This window comes from Marmota monax, unplaced genomic scaffold, assembly GCF_021218885.2.
Source record: "Marmota monax isolate L192 unplaced genomic scaffold, Marmota_monax_Labrador192_F-V1.1 WCK01_AAM20220418_F8-fsc00002, whole genome shotgun sequence".
Taxonomy (NCBI): Eukaryota; Metazoa; Chordata; class Mammalia; order Rodentia; family Sciuridae; genus Marmota; species Marmota monax.
In genome coordinates, this window is record NW_026693571.1 from 32,318,426 (window position 1) to 32,340,172 (window position 21,747).

The following is a 21,747-nucleotide window of genomic DNA, read 5'->3' on the forward strand; positions in this document are numbered from 1 at the left end:
ACAAACCCTGGTCTATTTTACCCTTAATACTTCTGTGAGGATGGCTGCACATTCCTTTTATGCTGGATCCCTCCCTAATACCTTCTTTACTTTGCCATACACCTTATTAAAAAGATGTCAGTGCCACTCTCTGTTGTTTCATGGAAGGGCTAGAATTACTGAAATCCATCCTGTTTGCTGGTTTTATGTTGCATGTCCCATTTTAATTCATGCTAACCTCTGATTTTATTAAAAACAATATCCAGATTTCTGCTTTCATAATCAAAATGTGGCTGAAAGTATTTTTAGCTAACTTTCTCTGATGATATGAGATCACATACTTACAAAATCAGCAGGGAGGTGAAGCTTGTAAAGCTGTAAGATAGACTGAAGTAAACTGGACACCTGACTAGAGACCAAGACATCCTGGCCCAGCTTCATGTTATCCATCACTTTCCTCTGACTTGTGGCCACCTGGACACTCCACTTGTCTGTGTCTGCGATGATACAGACAGCTTCAGCTATTGGCTCATCGAGCACTGGATGCTGAAAGAGAAACACAGTAGGTCAGCTTTTTATATCTCTTCCAAGCGACACTCAAAATGCCCAGAGTGTTTTTCTTTAGCATTAGACTAACTTCCAATTTTGAAGTTGTTTAGCAACAACTAATTACGGGAGCTACAGAAATTTAGGGTTTGATAGGGACTCAAACAGGAGTGACACTAAATCATTTAAAATTAATTAGATAAAAAGTTAGTCATGCTTTTTATTTAATCATGTTTTTTTTTCCTATCAACCAGGAGGTATATTGTAACTGTTAAATTTTCATAGAGAAGCACAAGGTATGTGCCCTCCCACAATCCAATATATTAAAAATTCATTTCTTTTTGAGACTGCATTCTCCTTTTAAGTAGTGAAAATCAGACTGAAGTATAGAATTCTATTGCCATTTTCCAATAACAAGGTTAGTTAGGGTACCTTAATATTCTCTTAAAGTTACAGCTTTATTCGTTAAGTAAAATTTATTTAGTAACTATGTATGCTGTATGTATCAATCATCTAACAAACAACTAAAATCAGACTGAAGCCTGAATTATTTATCCAGGTGAGTATAAAAGGCCAAAGTTGGGCTACTGATAAACATGCTTAAAATGTGAAATTTTCTAGAACAACTGCCATGGGGTGACACGAAGCAGGCAAGGAAAAGGGCCTTAACTACATCTAATCTCCCTAAACTGATCAAAGAGGAACTGCTTTGCCACCAGCACCTCCTGGCATGCACATGTAGCATGCTGTGCGTGTGCAAATCCACATCCCAACAGGATGGCCCCACTAGGCTCCAATTAAGAGAGAGAGGAGGAAGGGGTGAGGCTACGAACAGCAACAGACAATGCTGACAGACAAACCTCACAGCCAAGGCGTGTGAGCACATTTTTCTAACCCTTCGTTTCCCAAAGGAAAACCAGTGCTGTCTTTCTTCTGTCATTTAATCCATTCTATCACCCTGCGCTGACCACTGGTTACTTTTGGCTGTGGAGCGTAACTTCTCCCCCGTAAATTCATTCTGATTCCCCTCTTAAGAATGACCTTATTTGGATAAGCCCTGGTAAGTCTGTAATCCAGGCCTCACCCTCCCCTTTATCAAGCTGTGGTCAGTCACAGGACCCAAGCTACGTCAATGAGATGCTCCTACCCTGGAGTGGGGCACCACCACATTCTTGCCCAGACAGCAATCAGTACAAATACCTTCACGTAGTTCATGGTTCTTTGCCTCGTCAGAGTTGCTTTGTTTTCCGTCTATTCCAGGCCTAGTTCTTCGCTCTGCCCCTTACATCAATTCTATGAGTTCCTAATATTCTTCCAATAAATTCCATTCTGCTTAAGTAAATAAGAGTCGTTGGTTTCTGCTGATTACAACAGAGAACCCATACAGACACACAACCTTGGTTGGTTTCTAAGACTTAAGCAAGTTGTGGTACTGCTGCAAACAGAAACCTAAGATGCAGTCATCCTGTGATGCAGGAGATGTGGCTACCAAGTCCTGAACTCTTTTATTATAGGGGAAGCAGATTAAGTTTGTATTTCTTCTCAAATTGGGGAAAGAGAAATGGTGGGATATTCTTTAGTTTTGGAGTCTGGGTCTGGGGACTGAAGAAAACAGGAGGGGAGGTTGGATAGCACCCTGATGCTGAATGTGAACCACATGAGTCTCACTTTCCTTCCTGTACACAGTAAGATAAAGGGAGAGAAATATTAGCTTCATTAAAGAAAGTTACTTAGTAAAATTCCTCTTTTTAATGTCAAAACTCTTCCCAAAGGGCTTTGACTAAATATCACAAGAAAAGTAAATAAACAAAAAAAGCCCACACTATATGTCTGCCCTTTAAAAAAATTCTCCTCCAAACCATTATTGTTTCAGATTAATCAGATCCTCTGATGATTGAGTTTTAAATGAACATATGAGGGAAAGATTGACATTAAAACGTCATTCTGGGTTTGGGGTATAGCTCAGTGGCGGAGTGTGTGCTTAGCATGCATGAGACCCTGGGTGCAACCCCCATCACTGAAAAAAAGAAATAAGTCATTTCCACTCAAAACACTTGTTTAATTGATGAACTTGGCAAACCATATTGATGCTCATATACATTGACTTGCTTTTCTCTTCCAAGTTAGAGAATCAATTTTCAAATGTTACCTGCCCACAGGTTTGTCAAATTCTCTCATAGTAACATATCTCTTCTTTCTCCATCACCTGAGACTTCCACAAGTGCTGCCCTATCACCATGCTTCACCCACCACCCTGTAGACTGCTGCCGGTCTCCACACCACCCACAGAAACGTGACCAGGCAACTCAGAAACTGCTAACAGGCTTCAGGTCACTGGAGAACAGGAATGAGTGGAGAGAAATGAGGGTGGATGGCCGGCCTCCACCAGAGCAAGGAGGTAGCAGCCATGAGAAGTTACAGATGATCACTTATTCAGCTCTACCTTGTCAATATCTCACTTAACCCAAACTACTTTCCTGTAAAGAGTTCTCAAGAAAGATAAACAAAATGCTTTGTTTTCCAGATCTTTTATAAGACTTTTCTTGGCTATCGTAGCTTATTGAAACAACACAATTAGCTTGGCTAATCTGAAGCTTTTCAGGATTTGTGGATCCATTTCCTGGGAATGTTAAATGCTTGGGACATTCTGATTTCAAGATTCTTGGTTACATTGGAGTACACGACCTGTTTCACATATGCTGACTTTGACCTAACTTAATCCAGGAAAAAGAAAAGCCTACGCAGTGTGGAGATCAGAAGAGCAGAGCTTCTGATAATTCCACAAGGGACAATGATGAAGGCAAGGACTCTAATCAGATAGGAGCAGGCTAGAATGCCACTTTGCTCTCTTGCTAGTTGTGGAACCTTAGCAACTTACAGTTTCTACATCTGCAAGATGAAACAGTACTTAGTTCAGAGTTTCTGGTTTATTTATTTTTTTTTTTGAGAGAGAAAAATTTTAATATTTATTTTTTAGTTTTTGGCGGACACAACATCTTTGTTTGTATGTGGTGCTGAGGATCAAACCCGGGCCGCACGCACGCCAGGCGAGCGCGCTACCGCTTGAGCCACATCCCCAGCCCAAGTTTCTGGTTTAATTCACAAAAGTTTTCTGTGGGAAAAAATGCTGTGAAAGATATAGCAATGTGCCTAACGCACTAGGGACTTGAACATCTGTTTTCTTTCTACATCACCCTTGCCTCTACCAACCTTGTGCCCTAAAACCTCATACTCAAAGCTCGTCAACAGTGAGACTGGACAACACTGCCCAAGTTTATGACCCTTACTTAAACCCTCAATCCCCTAAAATACCACATTATCATTTCCCTCACTGACCCAAAAACCTATGCTAGCAACACATCACCCACACTGTTAAGTTAAAGGTGCTCTTTTTCCACACGTAAAGCTCTTCATAGTCTGGGCCTATGCTACCCACAATATTTACCTCTCTTAAGAAGACCCACTTTCTCCAGGTCATCAGGACCACCACCTCCTTCTCGCTCCTCAGGTTGTGGCCAGAATATCTTCCCTGATACTTTCTCAGTGTGACATTCCTCCAAGGCCTTGGTTTCAGGCCCATCCTTGCCCATGAAGCCTTCCCTCACTCTTCCTTTGACCTCCAAGAGCCTGAACTTTCTATATCATTCACTTTGGCATTTGATCACACACAGTCTTAACTTTTTCTCAATTTCACATCTCTGTCTACTCAGTGACTTTATAAGTCGCTCAAAGAGAGAAATCACATTTATCTTTTTTCTGTAGTATTTCCTGAAATGAGTGTAAAAAAGTGCTGTGCATGTGCAAAACATTAATACATCCTAGCTGTGCTGAGCAATTTCTGGATTTAACCCAGTTCCTATTAAATCTTCTGTACAATTATTAATTTCTTTCCTATGTACCACATTTAAATGACTAGTATTTCATGTGATAGATAATCTTTTAATTTGACGGAGGGTAAGAAAATGCCATTCTTACATATATGCTTCCTCCAAGTACTTATCACTTCACAATGCCATTTTCTCCTATTCGGTGGAGAGTCGTCCTGGCTTTATGAATGGGAATACTGAGGCCCCAAAATTAGGTGATTAGGCTTCTCAGTGTGTCAGAAATATAATTGAGGGCCAAGTGCAGTGGCCCCAGCAGCTTAGGAGGCTGAGGCAGGAGGATTGTGAGTTTGAAGCCAGCCTCAGCAAAAAAGTGAGGTACTAAGCAACTCAGTGAGACCCTGTCTCTAAATAAAAATACAAAATAGGGTTGGGGATGTAGCTCAGGGGTCGAGTGCTCCTGAGTTCAATCCCTGATACCCTTCCCTAAACAACTCCCCATATATCTGTATATATGTATACACACACACACACACAAACACATGAAAATCAAGGGACTCAAAAAGTATTTCCAACTTTTAATTCAAGGAGTCTGCAAAACCCTTTGCTACAAAAATCCCAGGACCTCACCAGAGTGGAAATTCCTTGGATTATACTTCAAGAAGTATGAAAGATGTTCTCAACTTATTATCAACAGGAGAAAACACGGCTACTGCTATTAATATTAGTCTTGTGTAATAATTTTATTAAGCACCTTGCTAAGAAATTTTACTCTCCCATCTTAATGCTGCTTGTGTTGCCTAAAATATACTGTAAACTGACTCTATAATCCTCAAAGATATCTCAGCCCACATGTGTATTAGGGATAGCAGGAGAGCAGAGATCTGTATTCAACCAGTTCAAAAGTCTGCACAGATCATAATAGTACAAAATCCACCCACTGGTCCCCATACTGGGAAAACCAGGGTGCTTTACCACTGAGCTACATCCCCCTTTTTACTTGCTGTTTTGAAAATAAAACAGGGTCTTGCCAAGTTGCAGAGATTGGTCTCGAATTTGAAACCCTCTTGCCTCAGCCTCCTAAGAAACTGGGATTACAGGTGTGTGCCACCATGCCTAGCCAATAATACAGATTTAACCATCAGGGATGAGCCTCTGGGAAGCTTCTTTACAACACAAAGGGAACAGGTGCCTTATGATATCTGTAACTTGAAATGATTTCCTATATCTTTGATTTTTCTTTGAGATATTTTGTATAATAAAACACAAGATTCCTTATGTGGATTTTAAAATATATAGCTCTGGTGAATTTTATAACTTTACTATACTGTACTAGAATTAAGAGATGCTATGTGACCAAACACCTTTCTGCAATGATTCTCATCATTAGACTATAGCACCATGATGTATTAATAATAGTCTTGTGTAATAGCTAAGAGAGAGGCCTTTGGTTACTCATGCAGAGAAAATGGGATGGTGCACACAGTGAAGGTCCCTTCCTAGCACTCACTCTTAGATGAATGTCCTCAGATCCCCTGTTTTCTTCTGCCTCCTTAGGGTAGAAACCTACTGATATAACCATATCCCTCATGATCTTGGCATTAAAAATTTAACTGTGTAAGAAAAGTCTTCAGTCCACCCACCCAACTTCTTGATGGCCAAGGGCGGCATAAAAGGACTGAGGATGTATGTAGATCACTCAGTTCTTACATATATAAACAAAAAACACCTCCAGTCTTATATCTATTCAGAGGGAAACAACCATTATCACCATTCTTAAACATTACCCTCCAGTAATATGAAGTAATCTAAGAAGTTTTCTTTTTTTAATATTTATTTTTTAGATGTAGTTGGACACAGTACCTTTATTTCACTTATATATTTTTATGTGGTGCTGAGGATCGAACCCTGGGTCTTACATGTGCGAGGTGAGTGCTCTACTGCTGAGCCACAACCCCAGCCCTAGGAAGTTTTCTTTCACAAAATATTGAATATTCAGACATTCCTGATATGGTTTACTAAGACAGGGCCAGGCATAACCTCCTGTTGGTGGCCAAGCCAGCAAGTGAGTAGGCTGAGAAGATACCCATCAACCCCTGCTCCCCACCAGAGGGATCTTTGGTTCCTTGATGGCCATATTGTCCCCTGCACTCACAGCCACCTCCCCAGGCTGGGGAGTCTCTACCACCCTGCACACTCTTCAGTACCCTGTGCTTCCCATGGCTGCACACCAGTCCATAGTGCTTTGCACCTCTTGCTTATTTCTTTGTATTTCTTGTGAGATTTCAAACTCCTTGAGGATGAGGGTAGGGGAAGTGGGGCTGCATCTTCTCACCTCTGTCTGCTTATCTCTTTATCTTTGATATGCAGTCTCAAAAGTGTGGATTTGTTTTTATTTACCCTCCTTGGGAGGCAGTGTGCTTCTTTAATCTGAAGAATCCCAGTCATTCTTTGAATACTGTTTTCCCTATTCTCTTCTGAATATGCTATCAAATCTTTTCATTCCAGATTCCATGTCTCTTACTTGCTTTTTCACATTTTTCATGTCTTTTTGTCTCAGAGCTGCTTTCAAAAAGGTGGCCTGATGTTCAGCCTCCATTTCACAAATACTTTAATTGTATTTTACCTGCTCTGTCCTTTAACCAACCCCCAGAGTTTCGATTTCAATGACTGTTTTTCGAAGTTGTTTTTAGTTCTTATACCACTCTAAATAATCATTTGTCAAATTATCCCCCCCACCCCCCGCCCTTTTCAATGTTCCAGTTGCTTCCTTCCATCAGAGTAAACACTTTAAGCACAGCTACAGAATGGTTACTACAGCTGGAGAGCACTGTCTCTCCACCTGTGTCTGCTTGCTCGCCCTCACCATGGCTGTGGGTTTCCTCATCCGAGGTTTGTATTTTCTTAACATGGGCCCATCTTGTTGGAGTTCTTTGTTGTGTTTTCTTGTATGTATCTCATGAGCTTGAGTCAAGTGTCTGAAGCAGTGTGCTTCCGTTAGCCAGAGTCCTAGTGGCTCTCTGCTCCTGGTGTTCATGTTTATTTCTTGGGTAGGCTCTCGAGTCACTCAGGTAGAACAGAGCTGGACCACAGTCCCACAAACCGCACAGGCCTTGGTCTTGATTTCTCATAGGTGGCCATATTCCCACCCATGTTTCCACCTGTTTCTTTGCTGTTTTGCTGCTTGTGTCTGGCGTTTTCTAGTCCCCTTTTCATGGAAAAAGCACTCCGGGTAAAGGGCTCAGTTCTAGGTTCTGAGTCTTATGTGCATGGGTAACCAGACTGCTTACCCAAGGTGAATCTCATAACCACAGCACCCAATTCCTAGGACCTGTGTCCAGGATAAGATCCAAGAGGTTTTGATTTCTACTAGTCTAAGACAAAAGGATTTCCAGTTTTTCATATGCACAGATACCATAACACAGGATATGGATGTTAACATTTTAGCTCTTGCTCTACTGTTCTGAAGGGGAGACATGCCGCAGTCTGGCTGGGCACAAAATCACGAGCCACTCAAGCAGGAACAAACTTTATTTCCAAAACTCCCGCGAAAATGCCTCGCACGCGGCCTTCTCCCGGGACACACTACACCAACAGGAAATCCCTCCTCCGGAATCCCTCCTACCGCACTTCCCCAACCAATGGGAACTCTCCGGGAGAGCTCCAAAGTAGCAGGCCGAGGCGGACAGCAGGGATTTAATCGAATGCACATCTTAACATAATCATTATCATCTCAATGGCTTGCTGGCATCACCTTTCAACCAAAAATGCCATGCATCATTCCTACTTGGCTATGGCTCTCAGCTGAGACAGGTCACCTACAGCCATTTAGTACAACATGTGGCTAGAATCCTCTTGCCTCAGACCTTTAGTAAACACAGTGCCTAGCACATGAATGGTGCTTAGTATTTTTCAAGAACTAAATCTCTGAGGTAAGACTCTCTTACTTTCCCCCAAAAGCCATCTCTAGGCTCCACACCCATGACTAGTGAACTGAGTTAGCTGGACTACCCGGGATGCCACCATCAGACTTCCAGTGCACCACACAGACTTGCAGCATTTGAAAATGCCAGGAGGGGTTAACAATTACATGATCTTATCACACCTCCATCAGAATTTTTTCTCTTGGAACTAAGCTCAATGTCAGTCACTGAAGGCTGAAGAATTGTAAGAAGGCAAAGAAGACAAAGAGGAAAATCAACCATTGTGGACTATGGAACATTGCTAAGGGATCCTGGTAGATATACAAGGTGGAAGACTCTGGGGAGCACTAAGATGTCATGAAGATTTGGGGGCAAAGGGAATGAGGGGGAGGCCCCAAGGTAAGGTGAGATGATCTTGGAGGGGTACAAATGCCTGGCCTCTGTGTGCCTATGCCCATGACTGGCTCCCAAATTCATCCTATAGCCTTGAAGATCAGTGTGCAGCTCTTAATGGGCTTAACTGTCAGGGTGAGGTTGTGGAGAGGTGCTCAAGGTCAAAAAGGGTCACCAGAATAAAGTTATGTGAGGATGTGGCAGCCTCAAAATAAAAGAGTATTGCTAGCTGCTGACACAGAATGGCACAGATGTTCCAGTATCTTGAGGGTAGTGAAAAAAATTAGGAAAACATCAAAATTAGACATGTGTCTAATTCTGACACCATATAAGAGACAAGTAGTCTGAGAGACCTAAAATAAGCATTTATTTTTCTTTAGGTAAAGAAAACAAACACAAAGAGCCACAGGCATCATGTCTAAACACGTTACTCTTCCCTTTATTTTATTTATTATTATTTTTTAAACTTGGTGGGGCCCAGTCACATGGGTTCCATCTACTCACATTTTTATTTTTTATTTTTGTAGTTGTAGATTGACAGCATGCCTTTATTTTATTTTGTATGCAGTGTCAAGGATCAAACCCAGTGCCTCATTCTGCCACTGAGCCCCAGCCTCAGCCCTTTTATTTTTTAAAAGAAAGACCATATGCCATTGTTTTTTACTTCAGAAGAAAGAGGCATGCTACCTAATGAAGTTTTACCTGTACTAACAAATACACACTCCACTAAACACGGAATAGTCAACTAATATTAGTGAGTACTTTCAATGTGACAGTACAGATGAGGTACTGGGCGTGGGTATGAAGGAAGTGAGTAAGTCTGTTTTCTGCTTCAAGGTACCTACAGCCCTCTTGGCAGAAATAAGACTTCTGACCCAGTATACATGTTTGTACAAAGTGAATGTACAATATGTACGTACATCTGAACATATATGCACATATACTCACACACAGCTCTCACTAAACAATAACCCTGCCTATCTGTGATGATTTCAGTTCTACTCTACATTATTCTAAAAAACTGGTCATGAAAACCCAGTTATAGGCTAAAACATGTACTTTAATAAACCCTCCAAAGGCAGCTCCTAGCCCAGGTAGCGCTGCATTCAGGTCTATAGACTAGAAGACAGTGGTACAGGCCCAAGGCATTGGCATATTCATTATCCAACCCAGGGATATGAAAGCAACAAGGGTATTCTAAACAGCCGGCTTGTCCTACATAGCCGTTTCATCTGCAACCTATTGATTCTAAGGTTGTTACTGACCGGAGGCACATGTTAACTGTGTTGCTTAAAGCAGTGATTAACTGTTTGATGGGACTTGCTGTTGTTTTGTAGTCTTACTGGTGATATCCTGCATGGATTAATTAGGTATTCATGAGCATACATCACAGCCATGCTTTTAGCAAAGCTCCTTATCTGTGCTACCAATTCCTGCATGGTTATTTCTGGAGTCAATCTGTTGCTATTCTTAAAATTAAATGGAAGAAGCTACTATATCCAACTGTTATTTCATTTTATAGATTATTCTGTAAAATGCCTGAAGCTCTGGAGCATCATTTTTAAAAAGTTATAATGTGATGTTAATTTTGGTCTTAATGACCCTGCCCAGCAGAGTTCCCTATGACATCACAGGTAAATGGAAGGAGATGCTTCAGCACTGAGTGAAAGTCTGTGGTTCCATCTACTCACCTCTGACAGGAGCTTTCTGGAAAGGACAAGGATGTTGACTGGTCAGGATAGCTTTGAGTGCATCTGCATATAACCCTCTCAGACAGTACTTTCATTTTTACTAAAATAATGCTTGTCATTTTGCTCTTCATATTAGAAACATGTTGTATTGCTTTATCACTTACAAAGCACTTGCACATGTATTATCTTAATAGCTAACATTTACTGGGCATTTAGTCACGTACCAGGCACTATCCTAAACATCTGATGTGAATTATCTTGCAGAATCTCTAACCAAACCTGTGACATCAGTCGTGACCATTTTAAAGATTAGAAAACCAAAGAAACTTGCTTAAAAGGCCGCAAAGCCATCAAGAGGTAAGCTACCATTCAAACTAAGGTCTGTCTTCAAAAGTCACTCTTAACCACTGGACTATATTCCATCTGATCCTCTAAACACATTCTGAGACTTAGCAATGCAAATGATTTACCTAAGGTTAATGAATGAGTGGTAATACCAAGCCCTTGATGCCAAGCTGGTGCTCTTCCACTACCCTCAGTGCCCAGTGGTTTAGAAAAACCCCAATGTTCCCCAAGTCTGCAGAATTCACAAGCCCACAGGATGCAGGAGGGGAAAAAGAGAAAAAAATGATTGACTTGAGGGTCATAGGTACAGTGTGCTAGTGGCTTATCCCCCTGCCTCCCTGATTTTTCAAGTCAAAGGAAAACAGGAAAGAATGCATATTTAGATGTGGCAGGGGAAAAAAAAGAAACAATATTACTTTGAACTAATTTAAGGCAGCTGTATAACCTATACATTAGGAGCACAGAAAGAGTTCAAATGACAGAAAAGAGGCAGTACACGGGCTAAACAAGAACACGTGTTTAAATATTTGAAGAACATCTAAATCTTAACATGTGAAAAGCAATGAAAAATGAAAATAATGAAGTAAAGTTAATCTTTCTTTCTTTTGTAAGAGACTTGGATAATGGAAAGAACAAAAAGAAAGTTCTAGTATTGGACACTCTAGAAAGAAATTCCTTAAGCTCTGGAGAAGAAACTCCAAATGTATCCACATTTATGTACGACAGATTTTACATCCAAGTCATGCACTGGTCTCAAAAACAGATCAATAACCTAAGTCAATTGCCTTTAAACAGTTATTAAAAATCCTTCTCTAAAAAGAATTATGAATACCAAAGCCTGGTATTGGCATGAACACTGAAAATTATTTATGTCCAAAAGACAGGTTTTGAAAACAAGCAATAATAAGGCTCTTTATTCTAATCTTCTCGTCCTCAGTGAGCTTATTCCTTTCAGCTCGACTTGTTCTTGAGTCTTCTTTCTCTGGCAACATCTCATGAAACTAAATAACTAGTATACTGTGCCTTACAGAGCAGTAAGTTTATTATTTAAAAAGTACTTCTAATTTATTTTCAACAAATATTTGTAAATTCAAGTTGAAAGTAAAGCAAAAACAAAATACAAAAACTAAGCCCGCCACAGACCAGACTGCCAGTCTGAGAGGCAGTCTAAAGAGAACACTACTTCAAAACATAAAACTCATTATGATCAACATGTCAAGTGAAATTAGAAATCCACTAATGCTAATTGAATATATTATGAACGTATTAAACTTGTGAAGATACTTTTATGAGCCCTTCACCATTTCCTATTAACACCCATGCATGGCTGCACTTTGGATGTACCCACAATCTGACAATGATATAGGCAACTGTGCATAATAACTATCTCTCTCAGGGTGACTGCAGAGTTTAAAGAAATGAGAAATGCTACAGTGTGAAAACACTACTTCTAAAAAGAGAAGATGAAATAGGAAAAGCTTTAAGAAGAATGATAGGGCAAATATGGTTATGTTTGTTTTTTTTTTCCAAATCTAAGACTGATGGTCACCAATGAAAATCTGATATTCAGAAATTGTAATTTGCCAGTCTATAGAAAATATTTTAAAATTTCATGAATGGTTTTACAGTAAGTTAAGGAGGGATATCAATCCAATAGATTACATTTCCTTCTTGGTTAATGAATTAGTCTAGGGAATTTGGGCAAAATTCCCCAGTTTGGTAAGATGTCACAGAAGATGATCCCAACAGCTCACATGCAATCTCCTGGTGCCTCTGTCAAAAGCAGAACATAGGCTGGGCGTTGTGGTACATGTCTGTAATCCCAACAACTCAGAGGCATATCTCAAGTTTAAAGCCAGCCTCAGCAACTTAGGAAGGCCTTTAGCAACTTAGTGAGATCCTGTCGCACAATGAAAAATAAAAAAGGGATGGGACGTCACTCAATGGTTGAGTGCCCCTGGGTTCAATTCCCAGTACCCACTCCCGCCCAACCAAAAAAAGAAAAAGGAGTCAAAAGCAGAATACAGGGCTTTGTAGAAGAAAGGTCCAATGAGCAACACCAATGTTCTCAGGAATCAAACTGCAGAGCAGAAGGAAAATACAGGTTTTGCAAATATGGATACAAACACATAAGATGCTGGCAGAAAAGGAAATGAGGTCCTCTATTCCCCTGACACCTTAATGTTCCAGAGAGCTACTAAACACACAAGTGCAGTCTATAAAATTGCCTGGTATCACACAGCATTTAGGACAACTCAGATAATGCCATGTGTTGAGGGCATGCTTTTATATTAGGGTCATTGATGTACGGACTTCTGAAACGATAAGTGAGTATGCTAACTATGGAAAAAGAATGATGATCTTATTTAAGGAGACAAAATCAATTTCATAGCTTCATTCCAGGAATATCCTGGTAAGGGATGGTTCTGACCACAAAGGAGGGTGGAATTAGGAATGTTTGGGTGCACATGTACACTGGGAGGGCCTTCCCCAGCTTACACCCGCCCTGCCCTCAACTCTTTACCTCCTAGGAGTCTGGAGGACATCTGCTTCCCTACTGAGCTTTTCTTCCCACTTCATACAAATATCCTCAGCCTATTTAGCCTGTCTGATGTGTGTTTAGCCTTTACAGGGGATATGCCCAAGGCCAAAGATAATATGCCATGCCTTCAGTTCCACCTTGCAAAAAGAAAACTTGTTGGATAGGGGGCTAGCTAACATGCCAACTTTAAATTTTCTTAATGTAATGAAGACTTTCCCTTATTGCACAAGATACAATATGCTTCTAATGCAAAACATCTATTTTTGCACATCTGCCCAATAGCAGCTCAATTAAAAACAGGCCCATCAGATTGACACAGTTTTCTTAACTGCTCAATTCCTGTCACGCTGCAGATAGCAGAAAAGCACTTAACGGAAGCCACAAGGCAATTTTCCAGAAAGACTTGTTAATCTTTATACAGTCATCCTCACGCAACCATCAAAGTGAACTTAATGACAAATCAGTTAAAATAAATTACTTTTAAGAACTTGTAAGGATCGAATAAAAAGCAAACCATATGTGACATCTCCTCAGTCTTCCCTGGGAGGGTGTATAATTGTCACCATCTGTGCTATTTATTCTCTTTGCCTGGCCTCCCCACCCCCTTTGCCCTTCTCTGTCCTATTCTAGGCCCCAGGAGGCTGACCTCTATGGACCATAGCACCGTATCTGCATCAGCTATGCCTTTGCTCTCTAGCCTCCAGCTGGGCTCAGCCAATAGGAGGATGAGAGGATGGGAGGGGAGACTGCAGCCAGCAGCCCCTCTCCCAGGCTTCAGCTCTCCACAGCTCTGCTGTCACGATCCCTCCCTTTACTTCTTCTGGCCCAGGTGTGCTTATAGCCTGTCTCTGGGTGCTTCGCCAGCCCTTGTGGGTTCCCGTAACCCTGGTCACATCTCTAAAAACAATCCCTTAATTGAAGGCTCTTTATTCTAAACACCTGTTGCTGGCCACAGCCTCGGCCAACACCTTTTTAGTGGCCAGTGGCTCCACTTACATGCACTGTGTGGATAAGATCAGCCACCAGGCACTGCTTCAGCTTCTCATCACTGCTGGTCCCATGAAGCACCAGATCAGGCATGTATGAGGGGCAGTAACCCGCCAGGAGAGAGCGGCCAAAGTTTCTTACATTTGGGTTGCTGATGCTTTGAGACCTAAAACAATATTTGGCACATTAAAACACAGAGTTAAAAACTCAGGTACTTTCTTCTTTGCATTCCAAACAGAACAAAAATCTCAATGACACAAGTAAATAAAACAGATTCAGGGTGGTTGACTTTTTACCAATCCTCCCGTAAGTTGATCATTGGCATAAGAAAAGAAGGAGAGTGAAACTAGTAAAAGGGAATTTTCTTTAAAAATGGAAGCCTGGGAAAAAAAACAAAGTATTTCCACAACCGGTTAAGATTTTGCTCTTGGACCTCATACGTTCCACCAGACGTCTGTCAAAATAGTGAAAGAGGAGGTCTGGGAGGGAGGGGGGCTCTTGCCAAGAGTCTGGCTTTAGGAATTTGACCTATCTGCACAGGGTGGTACTCACAGCAGTGTGGAAGAACAGAAGAAATCTCTAATTACTGCTTTCAGTCATCACAGACCAAATAATCAACCTGATGGAGTGTTAAGGAAGAGGTGTTGTTTCCCAACCACCTCACGCTGCTCTGAGCAGCAGGAGAGGAGGCCCACAGCAAGTGTGATCCACCACCTCTGAGTCAAGGCATCTGCTGCCAGCCATCTACCTTCCATGTGACCACAGAAAATTAGATTCCCTGTTCCGCACACCACCTCCCTTACCTTTCCCCAAATGTCAGAAGAGCTACAGAGACAACCCCTGGTACTCCCTTAGAGAGATGTACCACCCTGAGCTAGTGAGCCTCCTTGGAGGAGGAGCAGGTTGGAGAACTTTTTATTTTTATTTTTTACAGTTGTAGATGGACAGCGTGCCTTTATTTGTTTAGTTTTTTATGCGGTGCTAAGGATAGAACCCAGTGCCTCACACATGCTAGGCAAGCACTCTGCCACTGAGCTACAGCCCCAGCCCAGGTTGGAAAACTTTTGTATTGATTTATTTGGTAACAATTCTATATTTTGAGAGAAAAAGAAAAGTACCATGTGTAAAGTAGCCCACAGTAGCCACCATGATCACACTGTCAGGCCAGGAACACACTAGATCCCAGTCCCCTCTGCTTCCCAGCCTGCCAGCATTACCTTGGCAGAGGCAGCTCCACTTCTAAGGTCCCTTCAGTCCTGTCACCACTGTGATTTAGATCCAATGTGGCTGAAGCACATGCTTCATCGTCACTGTCTCCAAGAGCGCTATCGGAGCTTTCGTTTCTGGGAATGTCTCCTTCGATCCTGAAGTCAGCCTTCCTATCGGCATCCCCACAGGGGACATCTGCAGCAACCAAGAAGCCAGATACCTGCTGGACACACCTGTTGGGGGCAGGTTCTAATGAAGGTCCTTCCACATCTTTCAAATACAAACCTCTAGTTGTCTCCAGTGTTCTCCTTCCAGTTCCCGCCGCACTGTCAGTGGGAACAGCTTGGCTGAGCTGCCCAGCATCTGCTGCCACGTCAGGTCTGATACCTCTGTCCTCAGCAAAACCTCTGTCAGATTCACCTTCCTCTCCGTCAGAAGATCGATTCTGAGGACAGCAGACATTCTTTTGAAAGCCAGGCTTGAAGGAGCACCTAGAAACCTGCTGGCTCTCAGCCATGTCAGCAGCCACACTGGACTCGGCTGAGATACCGGCCACTTCTGGGTATTGTCCACAGGCCTTCAGCCGCTCCTCCATTTTTTTGGTGCGGCTTTCAAAGTCAGACTCTGGAGATAGGGAGCTTCCAATTTGGAAAGTGACCTTTTCTACTGGAGAGTTCTCTCGGGAATGTCTGTCAGGACAAGGGCAAGGCCAGGCTGCTGACCGTTCAGGTAGCTTCTTAGTTATCTCCTCTTTCAGCTCCTCGTTGGCAGCTGGCCGGCTGATCTTCTTTTCTGCCCCTGGAATGGCACACCTGGGAAACCTCGAAGGGACATCATATGGTGCCTCTTTTTCACTTCCTTCATCCCCACAAAGGGGATGAGGTTTCCAAGAACTGTCTAATTCTGGCTCTTGGAACCCCATGCTATGAGCCTCAGATCCCTGGTCTGGCCTCTTCTTTCCTTCTTTGTCAGGTCTGGGATCCAGGTCTCTAATGTCAGTGCCCTCTGGAGTCCCAGCTAACCCTGTGGGCCCAGGGCTCCTTCTCTCAGTCATTGCTGTTGGTAGGATGGGGGGTACCAGAGCAGGCTCATTTCTCACTGTCACTACCACATACTCGGACTCCTCCACCTCTCCTTTCTCCAAGGCTGTTACAATCTTGCTTCCATTTATAACTTGGTCACCTTCACTGTGATTCCCACTCCAGGTCAGCTGGTTCTCTTGCAGCTCAGAGCAACGGAGAAAGTAGGTCAGGACATAAAGAATGCGCTGGACCAAATCCTTCTGCTTCCCTACCACCACGGTGCGAGTCAGTCTTACTGGAGAGCCTATAGCTCCATAAAGGTCACCTAGAGAGTCAAGATGGACACCAAGACAAAGTTCTCTTGGGTTATCATGCATCAATATATCAGTCTTGACAAGAGCAGAACAGATGACTAAGATTGCCAACCTAGAATTACTTCCTCAGATAAACCTGATATCTAATTTCTAGAAATGACCATGTTTTCGTTTTCCTCCAGAATGAAGAGGCAGCCTGGAAAGGCCTGGCCAGGCCACAGCCACTACCTTTGGTGCCTGGCAGTGGTGGTGCTATGTTCATGAGGCCTGCTGGCCAGCAAGCTGGCCCAAGGAGGGAAAGACCAGTGCTCTCAATATGCAACCAGACCAAACACAACACTGACTGACTGACTGGACTGGCACTGTTCATTATATCTGCCATAACCAACCTGGAGTCAGAAACCATTAAAAAATAACCAGAACACTGGAAGAAATCAAAACCAGAAAAGATACTAAGTTAAAAAAAAAGTTGCTATATGGTAAACATTTACAAATAAAAACCTGGGAAGTTTTTATTTTCTAGTATATGCCCTTATAAATACCCTCAGATGAGTATATATCTGAGGTATATATGTGCCAAAGAGAGGCAGGAGGGTATTTATAAAAACATATATTAGAAAAAACTACTTAACAGATTAAGGCTGAAGAAAAAGTTATGAGGCCAGGCGCAGTGGCACACACCTGTAATCCCAGCAGCTCAGGTGGTGGAGACAGGAGGATCGTGAGTTCAAAGTCAGCCTCAGCAAAAGTGAGGCACTCAATGAGACCCTGTCTCTAATAAAATACAAAATAGGGCTGGGGATGTGGCTTAGTGGTCGAGTGCCCCTGAGTTCATTCCCCAGTACCAAAAAAGGAAGAAAAAGAAAAAAAGTTATGAGAAGCCATCAAAAGTGCTTCTCCCTGGGGAACCACAAGGAAGTACATCTTTTAGAGAGTATTCCCTAGTGTATGGCTCCTCAGAACACTTAAAGAACATGACAGGAATAATAAAAAACATCCTCTCTATAAAAAGACTAGATTGTAAGCTAACAGAGCTTTTGCTACTCACTGAGGAATCATCCTAAAAATGAAAAGAGTGATTCAGGGACTGTAGTGTGATGCTCAGGCTTTTGTTTGAGAAAATCTCACAGACCAAGAGCTCATTCTGTTACTCTCCTCTGACTGTATGTGCCCATAGTATAGTCACTTCAGAAATTTATGGGACATTTCTGTTAAATCATCCTCAATGTAACTAAGGAGTAATTAATTAACACTTTCAAAATCTGGTATAACAAACCACACGAGAAAGGCTGCTCAGAATGACAGTATTATTTTTTAACAATCCATTTAACTTTTAGTATTGTGAGTTTTAATGACCAAGGAATAAGTAGTAAAAAATTTAAAAAAGGAAGTTATTAAAATTTATAATAAAGTATATAAAGTAATGAGAGCAATGAATGTTATTACTTTAGGGAGAAATTTCATAAAATAATGCATCATTAAAATAATAGACCCATAAAAATCAAAGATTTATTGGCTCCTGACTAGAAGGCAATTTTTGAGTCCTGAACTAATGAAGCTACTAATTTTAGAGAAGACTGCTTTGTTTTCATGAGGATGATTTTTTAAAATGAAGAAGTTACACAATAAGGTGAATATACTTAACACTATCAAACTGTCTACTCAGACAGTTAAGATGATAAACTGTATGTTACTTGTTTTTACCTTAATGAATGAAAATTTAAGGAAAAAGACAGAAATCAGAAGCAAAGCAGAAGAAAAAAGGAAGAATTAAGAGGCAGAGAGAAGGCAGTGACAGCGAGTGGAGGAAGAGAGAAAACTACAGAAGAGAAAGGTGAGAAGGGAAGGAAGGCAAAGAGGGGAAAGGAGAGAGGTGCAGTAAGTTGGTGAGGAACGAACCACAGGGCTTTAGAGTACAGCCAAAAGCCAGGGGTCAAAACACGGGGAAAAGAAAGCACCCAGGAGACAGGGAGAGGAAAAGAAAAAGGTCTAGAGGGAAACAATGACATGAATAGAAACTAGAAGCAGAGGGCAGAAAATATCAGGGCAGGGAGCCACAAGAACACAGGAGCCCGGTAAAGACAGAGGAACAAACAAAGGCTGGTGGATACGTGAGCATGTGAGGGAGGAGACTGGAGCCAGGTGTGCTGATGGGACACCACTGTGCTCACCTGTCTGCTTGGAGCCCCTGCAAAGGGCTCCCACCCCTGCAGCATCTCTGTATCACTAACTCAAGATATCTTTTAATTTCTCTTGTGAACCTGGCTTATTTAAATGTGGTTACTCAACTTCTGACCAGGTGGTGATTTTCTTTTTTCTTTTAGCTAATTTAAAGTCTAATTTTACTGCTTTCTGAAAAATGTAACTTTAGGTAGAAAAATGAAAAAGCAATTCAAACATTCCCCCCACCCCGCCAAATAAATGAAACATCTTTTAAGAAGAAAAGCTGCATTCTGTTTCCACAAACCCTTGACATTGATTAAGTCCAAAGGAGGCAGACAGGAGACTCTTTCATCCGTGTCACCATAGAGTGGCTTTCAAACTTTGTGTCCTCATGCCAACAAAGAAGCACATTTTACAGAGCAGCCTCATATGCCCTCTGCAACTCACATTATACAAAAATTATACCTCTAAGATGCCTTTCAACCCACTAAATTGCTTCTGCAGCCCACTAGTGGGTAGTGATCCTCACTGTGGACAAGCCCTTTCAAGAGGGGCCGTGTGAGGTAGAGACACAGATCACTAAGCTCCTGAGAGTGAAAACAAGGGGCTGCACCTTCTGTCTTCAACCCTCCCTGGCCGGGAAGCACTGAGAAGCCATACAGAATGGTGAGCACCTTGGTACTAACTGTCCTGGCGAGCTCTGAGTCAAGTCTTTGAAATGATTCCAGACAGAATCTTTTCTACTTAAACCACCATTCACACTTGGCTCTCCGAAGCTAGCACGTCCTCTCTTGCACCAGGGCCTTGTCTCCTCCTCACACTACTCTAATCAATAGCCAGACCCCTATGGATTGTTTGGGGGAAGGAAGAATTGAAGACCTTTAATAACACATGATCTGCAATGAAAAATGACAAATGTGAACCCACAGGAAGGGATCTTGCCTTGTTATGCTGAAAACAGGGAATTAATGGCTCCCAATTAGTTCAGCTGCAAATGAGAAGCATGCCTAATTATAAATACATTTATCTAATTAAATGCAAACTGCTTAATTAGCATTGTTTTTAAATTGGTGACCTGGCAGCTTGAGATACTATATTTCCTTAATATCCAGCCCCCTTTCTTTCACCATTTAATACTACATTTTTAAAAGGCTACTGTTCCATAACAAGTACAACCTTCTACCCTCCCAAGGAAGAACTGTATGAGCCAGACTGAGCCAGGCACATTCTGAGGTCTTCCCGAGCTTAGTTTGGGTTATTTGCATCAAGTATTAAAGTACTGTATTAAAATGGCTTAAATATACACAGATTCTTTAATCTATTTAGAATACATCTATTAACACTCCTCTCCCCATCATGAGACTTACATATTCCTTCTTACACATCTCATGACCAAGGGCACAAGGACAAGAAGATATTTTTATTGCTCTAAAATAAGGACAATAGGGGTGGGGTTGTAGCTCAGTGGTACAATGCTTGCCTAGCAAATGTGAGACACTGGGTTCAATCCTTAGCAAGCAAGCAAGCAATAAATAAATAAATAAATGTATGTATGTATGTATGTATGTATTGTGTCCAACTACAACTGAAAAATACTTTTTTTTTTTTTAAAGAACAATAGTAATAGGGTAGGAGTGTACACATGAATACATGAATTAATGTGTAAAAAGTACTTAAAAGAGTGCTTGGCTCATTGCTTCAGCTTTTGATATTGTTATTTAAACATGCTGTTTTCTAAGATTGGAGTGCTCTTCCCTAGTTTTTTTTTTTTTTTTTCCCTTCCCCTTCTTCTTTCTGGAAAATTCCATTTTAACATTTCCTGAAGTACAGCCTTCCCTGAAAATCCCCCTCATACTCTCTCTCAAGGTACCCCACAATATAAATTTGCAGTAGCAACATAACAACGGTGCTTTATACAGCCATTCTAATCCCCACAGCAACCGGGAAGTAAGTCCCATCACCACCCCACTTGATAATCTGACAGATGCAAAAGTAAGCGTGAGGCTGGGGTGTGGCTTGGTGGTGAAGTGCTTGCCTGGCAAATGAGGAGAGGAGGGGAAGAAGAGGAAGAGAAAAAAGAGGAAGAAGAGGAGGAGGAGGAGAGGAAGAGGTAGGGGAAGGGGAGGAAAGGAAGAAGAGGAGAAGAAGAAGAAACAACAGGCACAGAGAAACTAAGTGACTTGCCAGTGGAGGCTGAGACCCAGCAGTAGGCTGCTGGCCCCCAAGTTCCTCACCTCCCACTGTACTGTCTCCTGCATCCCTTTGTATGCCCTTATTAAAGCCATAAGCAGGATGCTCTTTAGTCATGTGAATATGGATCTGCTTTGTCTGTGAGACAGCCAGCTCCCAGAGGTATTCCATTCTCCCTCCCATGTGCGCCACAGGTCTGGTATAGAGCATGTGAGGCTCTAGAGGATGCCTCTTCTCCACAGGAGCCCAAATATGCAAACCCTATTCTCACAAACCCCAAACTCTACAACCACCCACCAACCATGGTATAGAATCCTATGCCATGCCTCAGGACAAGTTTGAGAAAGTCAATACCACCTCTAATTTCTACTTATGCTACAACTGACAAGATTATAGCATGCCTCTACTTTCCTCTTTGTCTTATTCTTTTCCCACCTGAGCCACCCTCTAGCGCAGTGGTTGTCAAACAAGGTTTGTTTAGCTGCCCCTCTCCTAGGAACATCTGACAGTGTCTTAAGACATTTTTTAATTGTTACAACTTTGGGTTCTACTGGTATCTATAAAACAGAGTTCAGGGGTGCTGTTAAACATCCCACAATGCCTAAGATGCTATCTTCCT

The 21,747-nt window shown here is 41.9% G+C and overlaps 1 protein-coding gene across 12 annotated transcripts in view; it reads right to left on the reverse strand.

The window, feature by feature from the left end:
* Fnip2 (folliculin interacting protein 2) overlaps positions 1 to 21,747 on the reverse strand; it is a 114,238-nt gene that overhangs the window by 8,815 nt on the left and 83,676 nt on the right. For 11 of the 12 annotated variants that reach the window (XM_046458814.2, XM_046458819.2, XM_046458813.2 and 8 more), the window contains 3 exons: positions 15,448 to 16,786; positions 14,240 to 14,396; positions 325 to 525 (listed from right to left, as the gene is read on the reverse strand). In XM_046458814.2, coding sequence (XP_046314770.1) covers positions 325 to 525; positions 14,240 to 14,396; positions 15,448 to 16,786 — 1,697 coding nt within the window. The remainder of the gene's footprint in view (positions 1 to 324; positions 526 to 14,239; positions 14,397 to 15,447; positions 16,787 to 21,747) is intronic. The other variant, XM_046458818.2, reaches the window with a different exon arrangement.